At 39.8% G+C, this 14415-nt stretch overlaps 1 protein-coding gene across 3 annotated transcripts; it reads left to right on the top strand.

Moving 5' to 3' along the window:
• The first annotated feature begins 357 nt into the window (after positions 1 to 357).
• LOC106411242 (enoyl-[acyl-carrier-protein] reductase [NADH], chloroplastic) lies at positions 358 to 3236 on the top strand. 3 transcript variants are annotated; one of them, NM_001316251.1, is made up of 12 exons: positions 564 to 598; positions 1016 to 1312; positions 1396 to 1505; positions 1583 to 1638; positions 1729 to 1813; positions 1888 to 1935; positions 2079 to 2153; positions 2233 to 2344; positions 2430 to 2481; positions 2563 to 2672; positions 2751 to 2849; positions 2945 to 3198. In NM_001316251.1, exons 2-12 carry the CDS (start codon positions 1039 to 1041, stop codon positions 3079 to 3081), a joined length of 1158 nt encoding a protein of 385 aa, NP_001303180.1. In that variant the 5' UTR covers positions 564 to 598; positions 1016 to 1038; the 3' UTR covers positions 3082 to 3198. The 3 variants fall into 3 exon arrangements, with proteins under 3 accessions (XP_048617800.1, XP_048617799.1, NP_001303180.1); XM_048761843.1 differs by having other exon boundaries at positions 358 to 598; positions 1729 to 1801; positions 2563 to 2849; positions 2945 to 3236; XM_048761842.1 differs by having other exon boundaries at positions 359 to 598; positions 2563 to 2849; positions 2945 to 3236.
• The last annotated feature ends 11179 nt before the right edge of the window (positions 3237 to 14415 follow it).

Raw genomic sequence — 14415 nt, 5'->3', positions numbered from 1 at the left:
TTTCTTTCCTCCACTGAGCTCCACTAGAAAAAAGACATCGCACTATTTAAGTTATCATTGGTTGTTTTTGATAGTTTAAAGCAACTCATAGCATGGACGGCTTTGCCCATCGCAACACAGTTTATAAGAACTTCCTTTCTTCTTTGTGTTAGCATCCTTGAGAACCAACTCGAGAATTTCACTTTCATTCTCTCCTTGACAAATTTCAACATGTCCACTTTGGACCCGCTGAAGCACTTAGGTAGACCAAGATAAGAGCTTGCACCACACACATTGCTGATTTCCAGTCTAGAATGAATCACCATCTTGATGTCCTCCTCAACATTCTCTCCAAAAGTATGAATGAAATGGTTCTTTAGTGCGAAGAAAGAAAAATCACCAGAAGTCCCATGCGCAATTGACAAAAAATGAAAAGATAGCAAACCGGTAACGGTTAACCATGCGGTTTTGAATCGGTTTTTTCTAAATAGGACGAAAAGTTGTCACTTAACTTGGGCAGACACACCTCGATCTCATCGAATCTCCTCTTACATATCACTTCACAGCTCACACCAAACAAACCTACTCCCCTCTTTCCTCTCTCTCTAGGCTCTCTCAGGTATCTCTTCCTTTCTCTCTCTCTCTCTCTCTCTTTTTGGTTCTCTGTCTGTTTTGATGAGTTTCTTTGGGAAAAATGTAGATGCGTTTAGGGGTTTTTGAGGAGGTTTATAATATCTCTATCGATTGGGTCATCTCTGTCGTTAGGCTGGGAAAAATCTGAACTTGTTGGGTTTTTTTTTGGTATGACTGGTTCGTGTATGTGTTTCTCAGGATTCATTTGATTCTTTTAACTATGTGAAAAAATGTGAGATTTTGTTTTGTGTATAATGAATCAAATCATTTGAAAAATGCAGATGCGCTTTTCCGTTTTGTAGATTGAGATTTATCGAATGTTCGTTTCTCTTTACACTGTGTTGAATTCGAAAATAAAACATTAGAAATAAAGCTCATTTTTTTGCACATTTTTTTGGCACAGAAAACATTAGAAAGGTCGTGAGAATGGCGGCGACAGCAGCTTCAAGCTTGCAATTTGCTACAATAAGGCCAAGCATCTCTAGCAAAGTTGTTAAAGCAGGGACCTACATTGTCGGTGCCAATCCCAGGAACGCATCATGGGACAAACTTGCCTGCACTCGCCATCTATCGAAACACGGATGTTTGAGAAACAACAGTTCTCTTCCAACTTCTAAAAAGAGTTTTTCCTTTTCAACAAAGGCCATGTCTGAATCCAGCGAGAACAAGGCTTCTTCTGGACTTCCTATTGATTTGAGAGGTTGGCTTATCTTCCTTTACCAAGATTGCTGTTAGAGGGACGTGAGCTGTTTGAGTTAAATCAACTGTGTTCAATGGTTACAGGGAAAAGGGCTTTCATTGCTGGTATAGCTGATGATAATGGATATGGTTGGGCCATAGCCAAATCTCTTGCTGCTGCTGGTGCTGAAATATTGGTTGGGACATGGGTTCCTGTAAGTAAAGTCTTTTATCTTCTTTTAGTTTTTGTCATTGCTCATTATGTACTGACGACCTTTGAGTGGTCTACTAGGCACTTAACATTTTCGAGACGAGCCTGAGACGTGGAAAATTTGACCAGTCACGCGTGTAAGGACTTGTGAAGTCTCGTTTCTTTATCTGATCATGTATGTCTCTTATTATGGGACGTTAATTTTTCATCCATCTATCTATATTCAGGCTGCCTGACGGGTCATTGATGGAGATTAAAAAGGTTTATCCTTTGGATGCTGTGTTTGACAGTCCTGAAGATGTGCCTGAAGATGTAAGGAAATTTTAATTGTATAGCTTTCTCATCATATCCAAATTGCTTTCTCAACTGTATGATACATTTTTCAGGTGAAAGCGAATAAGCGATATGCTGGATCATCAAACTGGACAGTACAGGTATAGTCTTATAGATGAAAGAGATGTTTTATATTTTGAAATGTGTGATAACATCTAAAGCTAGAGAAGTGTGTGTGTTTTTGCTTGATGCTTGCGACTTTCTTAACTCATCTTTTTTTTTTCTTTGTTATTGATTAAATCAGGAAGCTGCTGAATGTGTTAGAAAAGATTTTGGAACCATTGACATTCTTGTCCACTCACTTGCAAATGGGCCCGAGGTAGAGAACTCATAGTGTTCTTATCTTAATACTGTTTACAAGAAGTGTATTGTCCTGATGATTGCACTTGAGATTTTAGGTTAGCAAACCTCTTCTGGAGACATCAAGAAAAGGCTACCTCGCTGCTATCTCTGCTTCGAGTTACTCTTTTGTTTCCCTCCTCAGGCATTTCCTGCCAATTATGAACCCAGGCATGTAACAAAACTTCACATGTGTCTTATTAATTATGTTTTCCTAATTTGTTTCTCTATAATAATAATAATAATAATAATTCAGGAGGTGCTTCTATATCTCTTACTTACATTGCTTCTGAAAGGATCATTCCTGGGTAAGTGTCATACTGGCTTTATCTTGTACACAGAGTTTTGTTCCTCAAAAGATTTATATGCATCTCTTTCTTTCTGTGCAGGTATGGTGGGGGTATGAGTTCTGCCAAAGCCGCACTAGAGAGTGATACACGGGTGCTTGCATTTGAAGCTGGAAGGAAACAAAAAATTAGGGTCAACACCATCTCTGCAGGTTATTCATCTATCACTCTTACGACCCTACTATCAAGGCTTTTTGATGATAAAAGACTACAACTGTTTTGGTTTTTAGGTCCTTTGGGAAGCCGAGCAGCGAAAGCAATTGGCTTCATAGACACCATGATTGAGTATTCATACAATAATGCGCCTGTTCAGAAAACATTGACCGCAGGTTCGTTTTCCTTGCTACAAATCATTGTAGTGTGCTTTAGATTTGTTTGTGTTTTCTTGATATCTTACGGTTTATGGAAAATGGAAACGATGCAGATGAAGTTGGGAATGCAGCAGCCTTCTTGGTATCTCCATTGGCCTCTGCCATAACCGGTGCAACCATCTATGTTGACAATGGCTTGAATTCAATGGGTGTTGCCATCGACAGTCCAGTTTTCAAAGACCTCAAATAGAGCCTTTTAAGTAACTGTAGTAACTCACTTTTTCTTGTGCTGCATTTTTTTCAACTGAGTGGATGCTGTTTTTCAAACTACTTTGTTTTCTAGAACAAAATAAAATATTTAAAACAATCAGAATAAATTCCAGTCAAATATTTATTGGATTTGAATTGGATTTGTTGTAAGAAAAAGGAAATCTTATCAACAATCTTGATCATTTTAATAATTCTGTTCTAAAACTCCAGTAGACCGATTATACTCTTATGTATGCGCTAGGTCGTGGTCATCCAATTAGTTTCCTACCATGTCCGAACTTTTCAAACATTTTACTATTTAACTTATCGTATTAGACATTTCACTAAAATTAATCTATAAAATCTAATAAAATATATTATAATAATTAAAATTGTATAAATTAGTTAATTTGGTCTAAGAATAAGTCCAAAAATATAAAAATCAAAGTTATACAATAATATTATATTTATAAAACTAAATTAAATTAAAAAATATCAAATAAGCCAAAAACTAGGCTACAATTAATCTCCGTTTAATCTCTGATTTTCTAGTTACGCGTTAGATCCAACCTCACTGCTCGACTAGCACCTAACAAGTTCTTAACCTTGATTTTATAGAATTAGCAATAATTTTGAATGGAAAGAGAAAAATTAAGATGGTTGGACATCATAATTAGCGATCTCATCCCACTATATAAAAGGGACTAATTTTGGATGTTATAAAGGATGCCACATAGGCAAAATATTCTCAGCCATTCATTCTGCCACGTCACTGGCAACCCAGACCAACAAATCGTAATTGCAGCCCAGCCCATTAACCGTTTTCGCTTACGAAATTGCTGTATCAGTCACTTTGCTGTTGGGCCAGATAAAAAAATAATAATAACAGGCGGTGAAAATGGGAATGGAACACGCATGGGAAGCAAAAGATCTGGCCGTTGAATATTATGGAAGGAGGCCTGTGTCCGTCCATCATGAGGTTCTCTGACCGAAATCATCACTCTTCCGTACAACTCACGTTAATTATTTACCCTCTTATTAAAAAAAAGTAATTTTCTTTTGCAAAAAAGAACATGGAGTAATAAACATCTTCAAAATAAATTATATGAACGTTTATGCACCTTTAAAAAGTATATGAGTTTTCTTAACATTCCCAAGCTTAATAAAGTTTTGCAAAAAAAAAAGTAATTTTCTTTTGCAAAATAGAACATGGAGTAATAAACATCTTCAAAATAAATTATATGAATGTTTATGCACCTTCAAAAAGTATACGAGTTTTCTTAACATTCTCAAGCTTTATAAAGTTTGTTCCTCATATTTTATATATGTCGAATATTTAAGTCAGGAGAAAACATAATTTCTGGGAGAGTGAGAAAAGAAGAGTGCAAAGCGGAGTTTATATATTTCAGTATTTAATATTACATGTACTTAAAACATGTGTGGCTGTTGGGCCAGAAAAAAAAATATCTCCCAGCCCATCCCATAACCCGTTATCGCCGTATTGGTAAAACGACGGCTTAAGCTTTGTGATCCTCTCAGCAACCCTAAACGCCGTCTTCCCAATTTCACTTTTTCGCATGGCGATTCTCTTCGTCTCCCACAAATCTCCCCGCAAAACGCCTCTGATGAAAAGGCTTGAACTTCAATGTTCTCCCTTAAAGCCTCCATTCAAGATCCCTACGGCCCTTCCACATCCCCCCTTCGCCTTATATCTATCTTCCCATTTATACCCTTATCTCTCTTACCTCAGATCATACCTTCCAATCTCCTGCCTCAGATCGTTAGCTCTATACCCTAATCATGTCGAAAGAGATCGCAATCCGCACCGGCGTATCTTCTCCTCCCCTCCTCTTCCGACAAGTTTCACCCGGACCCAGAGATTCCACCCTGCAGTTTCGGCTTCTTCATTTCTGGGATGCTCGCAAGAATGTCAAAGGAGGACCAGGGATCCTTCTTGGGATCGAGATGCTGATGATCGATACGGAGGTATGTCTTCATTTTTAATTAGATTGGCGTCCATTAGGTTGAGATGTTAGCGTATATTGGAAAACAAAAGCTTGATAGATTAAAATATAAACTTGATCGATTCGTTAAACACATGATTGATAAAAATAAAAACTTGATCTATTTTTGGGAAATTTTTTTATTGATTCGTTTGATGTTTCCGTATGTGGGAAAACAAAAACTTGGTTGTTAAGATAAAAAAGTTGATTGATTCGTAAGAAAATTGATTGATTAAAATTAAAAACTTGATCTCTTTTTGGAAAAAAACTTGATTGATTCGTTTTATGTTAGCGTATGTTGGTAAACAAAAACTGGAATGATTAAAATAACAACTTGATTGATACGTAAAAAACTTGATTGATTAAATAAAAACTTGATTTTTTTTTGTGAGAAAAAAAATGATTGATCCGTTTGAATTATATTACCGTATCTTCGATTCATTAGTGGGATTTGTTACTGTTGCTATAAACACTTATAATTTTAATCATTCTGAAAAACACTTGATTTAGCTTATCTTTGATTGGTTTTCCTCTTTCATTATTCACTTGAGAATTGTTTGATAGAGATCAGATTATTATAGAACATGGGTTCGTGTAATACCATACATGTAAAGTTTGTTTTTGTTTGCGCTTATAATATTAATCACTCTGGAAAAAAATGATTGATTAGTTTGAATTGGAGATTTTCTTTGTTGCTTTAGACGCTTATAATCTTAATATTTCTGAAAAAAATACTATAAGTGTCATACACATAACAACTTATCTTTGAGTGGTTTTCCTCTTTTATTATTCACTTGGGAGTGAACGCTTTCAACTGACTTAATATGGTATCTATGTTCTGTAGGGTACTTTGGCTCAGGGGTTCATCGGTCAGAACCGTCGCAACCAGTACGAGAAGGAGCTCCATCGTGGGAGCATCTACACGCTGACAAACTACTATGCATCCAACAGAAAGGTGATGTACCATGTTGCTGATCAGAGGCTGGTAATTTGCATCTCACACGCTTCTGCCATGTCGAAGGATGAAGAAGACATTGATGACATTTTGAGAGAGCGCTTCAGGGTCCGGTCGTTTTCTGAATTTGAAGCGAACTGCGATCTCAGAGGCGATCTTCACGGTACGGTTGAAACCGTTTCTTAACATGTTTAACCATTCCTATCTATTAACTTTGTATTGCGTGTAACTGTTTTTTGTAGATGTTGTTGGCCACCTTAAGCTGGTTGATGGCCAGGCTCTCCATCAGCGTCCGGTTTTGTGCACTAATGATGACTCAGCTTCTCGGAAAGTGATGGTCCATTTGCAGCTTAAAGAGTAAGCTATTGTAGTTCTACCAATATAAAAATTTCATTTTCTAATTTATGCTTCTTACCTAAATTAAACATCAAATCTTTGTTAACTGCAGCGGTCCAGTGATGAACGTCTATTTATGGGACGAGGCCGCTGAAAGTTTCCGCCTCAAGTTTGACGGAAGTGCAGCCACTCCAACTGTTCTATTGGTCACAACGATCAATCCTAAGAGGCTCGGTGGTAATCTCTCACACTCAAAATACGAATTCCTCATCACTCACAGGCAGGAAAGCAACAAAGTTGATCGATGCTTATGTTCAGGTAATGGTTGTTTTGATTATAAATGAAAATTTCTATAATTTTCACACTTATGTTAATCATAGCGTCTACGAAGTTGATGAATGTGTTTTGTTATATTAGGAAAATGGTGGAGATGCGGCTGAGATTGAAGTTCCACTGCCACAGTGTTTCATTGATGCAATAGGCCAGACAAAGAAACTCAGGATCAAGGTAGCTCACTACAACTTCACTTCTACCAGACTGTCCTTAACTGCTACCAAGGTAGTCTCAGCAGCAGAGTTACCACCAAAGAATTCTCCACTCAAGACGACACCAGTAACTGAAGTGGAGAACACAGAGTTGGCTGAGAGTAGTGGTGGTGGTGCTTCAGCTATTGACGATCAGAAGAAAGCAAAGCGTGCCAAGCGTAGTGGCTAGATCACATGCATAATGGTCACTCCATCAGTGGCTGGTACAGACTGCCAGTCAGGATGATTCTCTAATAACAGTCTACTTATCTCTCTTTAAACAGTTTGTTTTTGCTTCTTGCTAAGACAGTTTAGTATTGGAAACACGTTATGGTTTGGTTTTTTATTTGAATTGTTTGGTTTTTATTCAAGAAGTTTAAGAATGATCAGCTTTATTATATTAAAGTGGTTTGATTTTCATTCCTAACTTATTTAAGTTGTTTGATCAGCATACATTTTTGCATACGTATACGTACTTAAGAACGTAATGCATGCATGGATTGTTTAATGTCCATATTAAATAGTTATACTCATATTCTTCTACGTGGTCAACTTTTTATTCAATTTAGGCTACTGTAATATTAGCTGACATATTATTTTTATTATAGTGATCAGATTTGAGAATTATTTATCAATAACAATTTCCTTGACAGCAACCGTAATACTGTCAATTTATATACGTATGGTCATATTTTGAATGTCAATTATGAGTCAAATAGTATCTACTGAATTTATTGAGAATTAAATTTAATATATTCTGCCATTAAGTCAAATGAATGACGACATTAAACATATTATATGCAAAATAACATCAACAATTCTATATTCTCAAAAACACAAGTCCATCGCCCCTTTGCAGAAATTCACGCCACCAAGCAAGAGGAATAAACGCCACCAATCAACTTTTAAAACATTTTCGTTACCACTTCCTACGTCAATTAAATAGTCACACACAAATACTATTTTCTCATACGAATATTGAATTCGTCAAAAAAATTTATTATTCATACTTACTGTTGTTTTTAAAAAAAAAATGATCACCGCTTCCAACATCTCCCCATTATTAAAAAAAACGCTACACTTATCCCTTTTAGAAACTTCAAAACACACAATTTTAATTGATCTGACTTTTATTAAACATGTAATCCGCGCAAAGCGCGGACCCGACTCTAGTTTATATAAAAAAGATTACTTTCGATGCTTCTGAACCTATCCACATTAGTAATTTAATTATACCAAGCAAACACAGGTACAATGCCATGTCATTATTGATGTGACCACAACCGAAGATGGAGAAGTGGAAGAAGAAGACGACGCTAATGTTGAAGAAGATATAATTCAGGAACCGAACCGGAGGACTTCAACGAGAACCAACATTCCAAACCAAAGTATTTTTAATTAAGTTGCAATTATTTATTTTCTATTTTGTTGTTTAAGTGCAAGATAAGAGAGAATTGGTCTTTCTTGAGTTGAGGAAACCACCTCTCCACATTTTCCATTTTCGTTGTAGAAGGAGTGGAGACTCCGTAAGTGTTTTCTTCTTCGCTATTTAAACTAATGAAATAATCCAGAAAAGGTAGACTTATAACTACCACCAAATTACTTCTGTTCTTTTCTAGGGACCAACATTTGGTATTAGAGCACTCAAGTGTTCAACAAATTCATTCCAATCTTGTTGCCGTGACTTGAAGGGTTATTAGAGTCATGGCAAGCAACAAAGAAAGATTGTCGGACCTGGAAACATGCCTCGGCATGTTGCAAGATGAGATAGTGCAGATCAATGAGGTGATTTGTGGCTTGGAACAATCCTTTCGTCAGATGCTGGCAGAGGCTGTGGCGGGTCTGCAAGAAGGAGGCTCCACTGCGCCGAAACAAGTCGACGTACGGAGGAAAACAACCATCAGGGATCCGTGCAACGGGAGATTACCAATCCAATGACGCAGGCCATGATCCCACGACATGTCAAGCTCCAGTTTCTTAAATTCACTTAAGGAGATCCTACTGCTTGGATCAGTAAACTGAAACAATACTTCGCTTACCAAAACATTCCACCATACCAGCGTGTGAGCTTTGCCTCGTACTATTTGGAAGACGAGGCAAACGAGTGGTGGCAGGCTACTGCAAAGGCTCTCGAAGAAGAAGCCACTCTGATTACTTGGGAAGTATTTGAAGAGGAGCCCTGGGCACGTTTTGGACAAACAACAGCTGAGGACTTTGACGAAGCTCTCTCAAAGATCCAGCAGACAGGGTCTCTGCGTGATTATCAACGTGAGTTCGAGAAGCTCCAAAACAAAGTCACAGGTTGGACTCAAAAGGCCCTCATTGGTACATACATAGGAGGTTTTAAGGATACAATTTTAGACAGCATCTGAATGTTCCAACCCAAGACCTTGAAGGCAACAATTGAGTTAGCTCGGATGAGGGATGAACAGCTACAGCGTAACCGGACGATAACCCTTCAACAATCGCAATAACCGACCACCACCCGGAAGTGCAAAAACAGAGAGCCAGTCACAGTCACAACGAGCAACGCCGAACATGACTCCAAAAAGATTGAGTTGGGATGAGATGAAACGAAAGAGATGTGTCGGCCTTTGTTTCAGCTGCGACGAGCGCTACACACCAGACCATCGGTGTCAAAAGTCACAACTCTTACTCATTGAAGGCTTGGAGGAAGAAGATGATGACTCTGAGCAACGACATGATACCGAAGAAGCGGAAATTACGCTACAAGCTCTTACGAGATCGGATTCTCCCAAAATGATCCATACTATTGCGGAGACTCACTGCCAGAAGCTTATCACCTTGATCGATAGTGGCGCAACCCATAACTTCATCAATGAAAAAACTGCTCACCTCCTGAACCTGCAACTAACACCGACAAAACCATTCAAAGTGCGTGTTGCCGACGGATTTCCATTGCAGTGCGCCTGCGTCTACAGGAAGGTGACAATGATGATCGGTGGCGTGCCCTTTCAGATCGATATCTTTCCATTGCCTCTCACGTGGTTTGACATGGTGTTGGGGATGCAGTGGCTATTCCAACTTGGGCTGACACTTTGTGACTGGAGGCCCAAACCCTGCAATTTTCATGGGCCGGCGACACAAAGATTATCAGTTGGCTTCAAACTCCTTCCATCACGCAGGCCCAATCCGAAGATAGTGACAAGGAGATTAGATTGGGCCAATCTTGTTTCGCCGTAAGTATCTGCCAGGAAGGGAACAATCTTGACATTTCAATTCCTAACGAGATATAGCAACTCCTCAACCAATACGAGGATATCTTTCGAACTCCGACATCGCTGCCACCACCACGACAAATTGATCACCGGATTGTTTTGAAAGAGGGCATCGATCCGATAAACGTGCACCCATACCGCTACGCCCACTTCCAGAAGGAAGAGATCGAAAAGCAGGTCCGAGAAATGATGGAGTCAGACTTTGTGCGAGCCAGTTCCAGTCCCTTTTCATCACCGGTCCTCTTGGTTAAGAAAAAGGATGGCTCCTGGAGATTCTGTACCAAATATAGAGCCTTGAATGCAGCCCCCGTCAAAGATTGATTCCCAATCCCCACCGTCAACAACATGCTTGATGAGCTCCACGACGCAATCATATTCACTAAGCTCGACCTAACGGCCAGATACCACCAGGTTCGAATGCATCCAGCAGACGTCCACAAAACCGCTTTCCGGATACATAATGGGCACTACGAATACCTCGTTATGCCTTTTGTATTGTGCAACGCTCCCTCAACGTTTCAAGCCCTCATGAACTCGGTACTCCTGTTGCTGGCTGTTTCGGTATAGAAGGACAGAGATGTGAATTAGATATAAACCTTCTCATCACTAAATCGATCAAGTACTTACCTGAGAGCGAGAGTGTACCTTTGCAAATTTGTTCTTGTATTTTTTAACAATATATTGGTCTACAGTCGCCCTTGGGCAGAACACTTGGAGCATGTCAAAGTGGTCTTCGAGATTCTCCGCAACAGAAGATGTTTGTTAAACACAAGAAGTGCGAGTTTGGTCAAGACGAGTTGGAGTACTTGGGTCATATCACATCGGGATCAGGCGTGAAGGTGGACAGAGCAAAAATTCAGTCTATGCTAGATTGGCCACGCCCGACAACAATCACTGAGCTCCGCGGTTTTCTCGGGTTAACCGGCTATTACCAAAAGTTTGTTAAAGACTATTGACTCATTGCTTGACCACTGACCAATCTTCTAAAGAAAGACAAGTTTGTTTGGTGTTCTTTGGCAGATGTAGTCTTCGCTAGATTACAGACCGCAATGACTACGACCCCAACCTTAGCATTACCAGATTTCACAAAACCATTTGTGATTCAAACCGATGCTTCTGGGGAAGGAATCAGAGCAATACTATCGCAGGATGGTAGGCTGATCGCTTACATGAGCCATTCATTGGGGGTGACTAAACAGAACTGGTCTACTTGTGCTCGGGAGATGCTCGCCATCGTTATCGCATTTCGTGGGTGGAGACGTACCTTCTTGGTCGCCGCTTCACTTTCCAGACATACCAACGCAGCCTACGCTTCCTCCTTGAGCAACACATCCTGACTCCAGAGCAGCAAAAATGGATGGGGAAGCTCGTTGGTTACGAATACGAGATAACCTACAAGCCAGGAACAGCGAACGCTGCAGCAGATGCGCTCCCATGTCGTGCAGACAGCCTCTGTTTACATGCCATCTTTACTCAACATACTGATTTCTGGGAGGAGCTCAGACGCATGACTACTACAGACCCGTACCTACTCAAAATCTGCTAGCTAGCCGACATGAATCCTGGAAAGCCATACACCAAGTGCAACAACATGATCTACTTCATCAATAGGCTGGTAATCCCATCTGACTCACACTTTATTCGTGACTTACTCAGGGAATTTCATGATACACCCATTGGTTAACATTCAGGAGTTCTGCGAACACTCAAGCGCCTTTCACAAAAGTTCTATTGGCCGTCTATGCACAAGACAGTGCATAAGTATGTGACAGAATGCGACACATGCCAGAGAGCAAAATCTGAGAGCTTGGCGCCTAAAGGATTACTCCAACCATTACCGATACCACAAAGGTTATGGGAAGATGTCTCGATGGACTTCATAGATGGCCTACCACGTTTAGATCGCCATACTTCGATTCTGGTTATTCTTGACCGCTTGTCAAAAGCAACTCACTTGGTCCCTCTTTCACATTCGTACACTGCCAAATCTGTTGTTTCCATGTTCATTGATGCAGTGGTCAAGCATCATGGAATCCCAAGGTCAATCATTAGTGATCATGATCCGGTATTTGTTAGCACCTTTTGGCAGGAACTTTTGGCAGGAATACCAAACTGTGGATGTCATCATCATACCAGCCACAAACCGACGGCCAAACAGAAGTAGTCGATCGTTGTATTGAACAATATCTTCACTGCTTTGTTCATACCAAGCCAACACAGTTGAGTTACTTACTTCCATGGGCCGAGTACTGGTATAACACCACCTATCATGCTTCAACAGGTATGTCTCCCTACAAGGCTCTTTATGGACAAGATCCACCACCACTCATTGGGTATGAAAGCCACTCCACGCCTGTCGAAGAACTAGACGAGCAGCTTCTCAATTAATCGAATGAAGCAAGCAGCGGACCGGAAACGTTGAGATGTCACATTTACAGAAGGTGATTGGGTATTCTTACGTCTTCAACCATACCGTCAGCATACTATTTTTAGGCGGATATCACATAAGCTTTCCACTCGATACTTTGGGCCTTTTCAGATAGAGTCCCGCATTGGTAGTGTCGCTTACCGCCTGAAACTTCCTGAGGGTACTCGTCTGCACCATGTTTTCCATGTCTCTCTCTTGAAGAAGCGCTTGGGAGATGATACACCAAGATCAGGTACATTGCCTCCCTTACGCACTAACGGTCTCCTCAAACTGAATCCGGAAAGTGTTTTGGAGTACCGTGAGCTGGACGCAGCAGGAAACCGTGTGAAAGAAGCACTCGTTAAGTGTCGTGATTTGCCAGAAGAAGAGTCCATTTGGGAGTGTGTTGAGCAGCTTCGTATGTCTTTTCCTACACTAAATCTTGAGGACAAGATTATTTTCGGGGGGAGGTGTAATGATGCGACCACAGCTGGAGATGGAGAAGTGGAAGAAGAAGAAGCTAATGTTGAAGAAGATATAATTCAGGAACCGAACCGGAGGACTTCAACGAGAACCAAGATTCTAAACTGAAAGTATTTTTAATTAAGTTGAAATTATATATTTTCTATTTTGTTGTTTAAGTGCACGATAAGAGAGAATTGGTCTTCCTTGATTTGAGGAAACCACCTCTCCACATTTCTCATTTTCGTTGTAGAAGGAGTGGAGACTCCGTAAGTGTTTTCTTCTTCGCTATTTAAGCTAATGAAATAATCTAGAAAAGGTAGACTTATAACTACCAACAAATTACTTGTGTTTTTTTCTATTGTGCTTTGACTGGGACCAACAATTATACTCGTCAATTTTTTTTCAAAATCAATCCTTCTTCGACATACTTTTTTTTAAATGTTTCATGATATGCTGCTAATTCGATCTTTAAATAAGTTCATCTTCAAATCAATCTCCAAATTGATCTTTATTCCCGTTTACACGAATGAAGATTATTTTTCGTTTCCACGTACGACTTTCAAATTGTTACGATCTTTCTGTAGATAAATGATGCAGCGCATCTTCACATCGTCAAAATTACAATCTCAATCTCAAAGGCTTCTGTTTTCCTAAAATATTTACCCTTGTAAACTCTAGCCAGGAGAGAAGTAGGCTCCTTAATGTCTCCATGTCTGTTTTGAAATCACTGCAAGATTGAAGTCTATTAGGTCTCTAATGCCTAGTTTTCCTTCACTCTTTGGTTGTGTGATCTTGTTCCATGCTATCCAAAGGATCTTGTGGCGTTCTTTTGATGCAGACCACCAGAAGTTACGCATTGCCTTAGTTATATTCTGAAGGATTCCTTTAGGAAGCATAAAACAAGACTTCATATTGGTAGGCAAAGAGGTTGTAACAGACTTCAATAGAATTCTCTTTTCTAGCTGAAGATAGCAACTTAGTATACCAACTATCCACCTTATTTTGAATTATCTGCTGTATATAATCAAAGACTTCTTTTCTTTTCCTAACAATGTGTTCTAGTAATCCTGGGTACTGTTGTGGAAAAATACTCAGGTATTGAATTCATCCAGACCCCTGGTAGGACACCGGCCTCTGGATCCCCGGTTCCCAGGATCTCCGCTAAAAGGAACCCCGGTTCCCCGCAATGGAGTCTTCCGGGTCCGGTCCCAGGATCACCCCCTTCCCCCGAGAAATGGAAAACTTCCGATAAGGAGAACCTTCCATATTTCCGAATATGGAAGAGTTTAACCTACTCCAACTGACTAAGGCCTGCCTTAGGAAGACTATATAAAAGGAACCTAAACCCTAAAGCAAGGGATCGACACTTGGAAACTTAGAGATTAGAGCTAGGCGGCTAGAACTAG

Source organism: Brassica napus, chromosome C7, assembly GCF_020379485.1.
Source record: "Brassica napus cultivar Da-Ae chromosome C7, Da-Ae, whole genome shotgun sequence".
NCBI lineage: Eukaryota > Viridiplantae > Streptophyta > Magnoliopsida > Brassicales > Brassicaceae > Brassica > Brassica napus.
The sequence above is the reverse complement of the archived record's forward strand: the minus strand, read 5'-3'. Positions and strand labels throughout refer to the sequence as shown.

Bases quoted from the DNA above. Each gene is read 5' to 3' on its own strand.
- LOC106411242 (XM_048761842.1), top strand. From the start codon at position 1,039: ATGGCGGCGACAGCAGCTTCAAGCTTGCAATTTGCTACAATAAGGCCA. The intron at 1,814-1,887 runs GTAAGGAAATTT...TACATTTTTCAG, and splicing joins CTGAAGATGTGCCTGAAGAT to GTGAAAGCGAATAAGCGATA. The intron at 2,482-2,562 runs GTAAGTGTCATA...CTTTCTGTGCAG, and splicing joins TCTGAAAGGATCATTCCTGG to GTATGGTGGGGGTATGAGTT.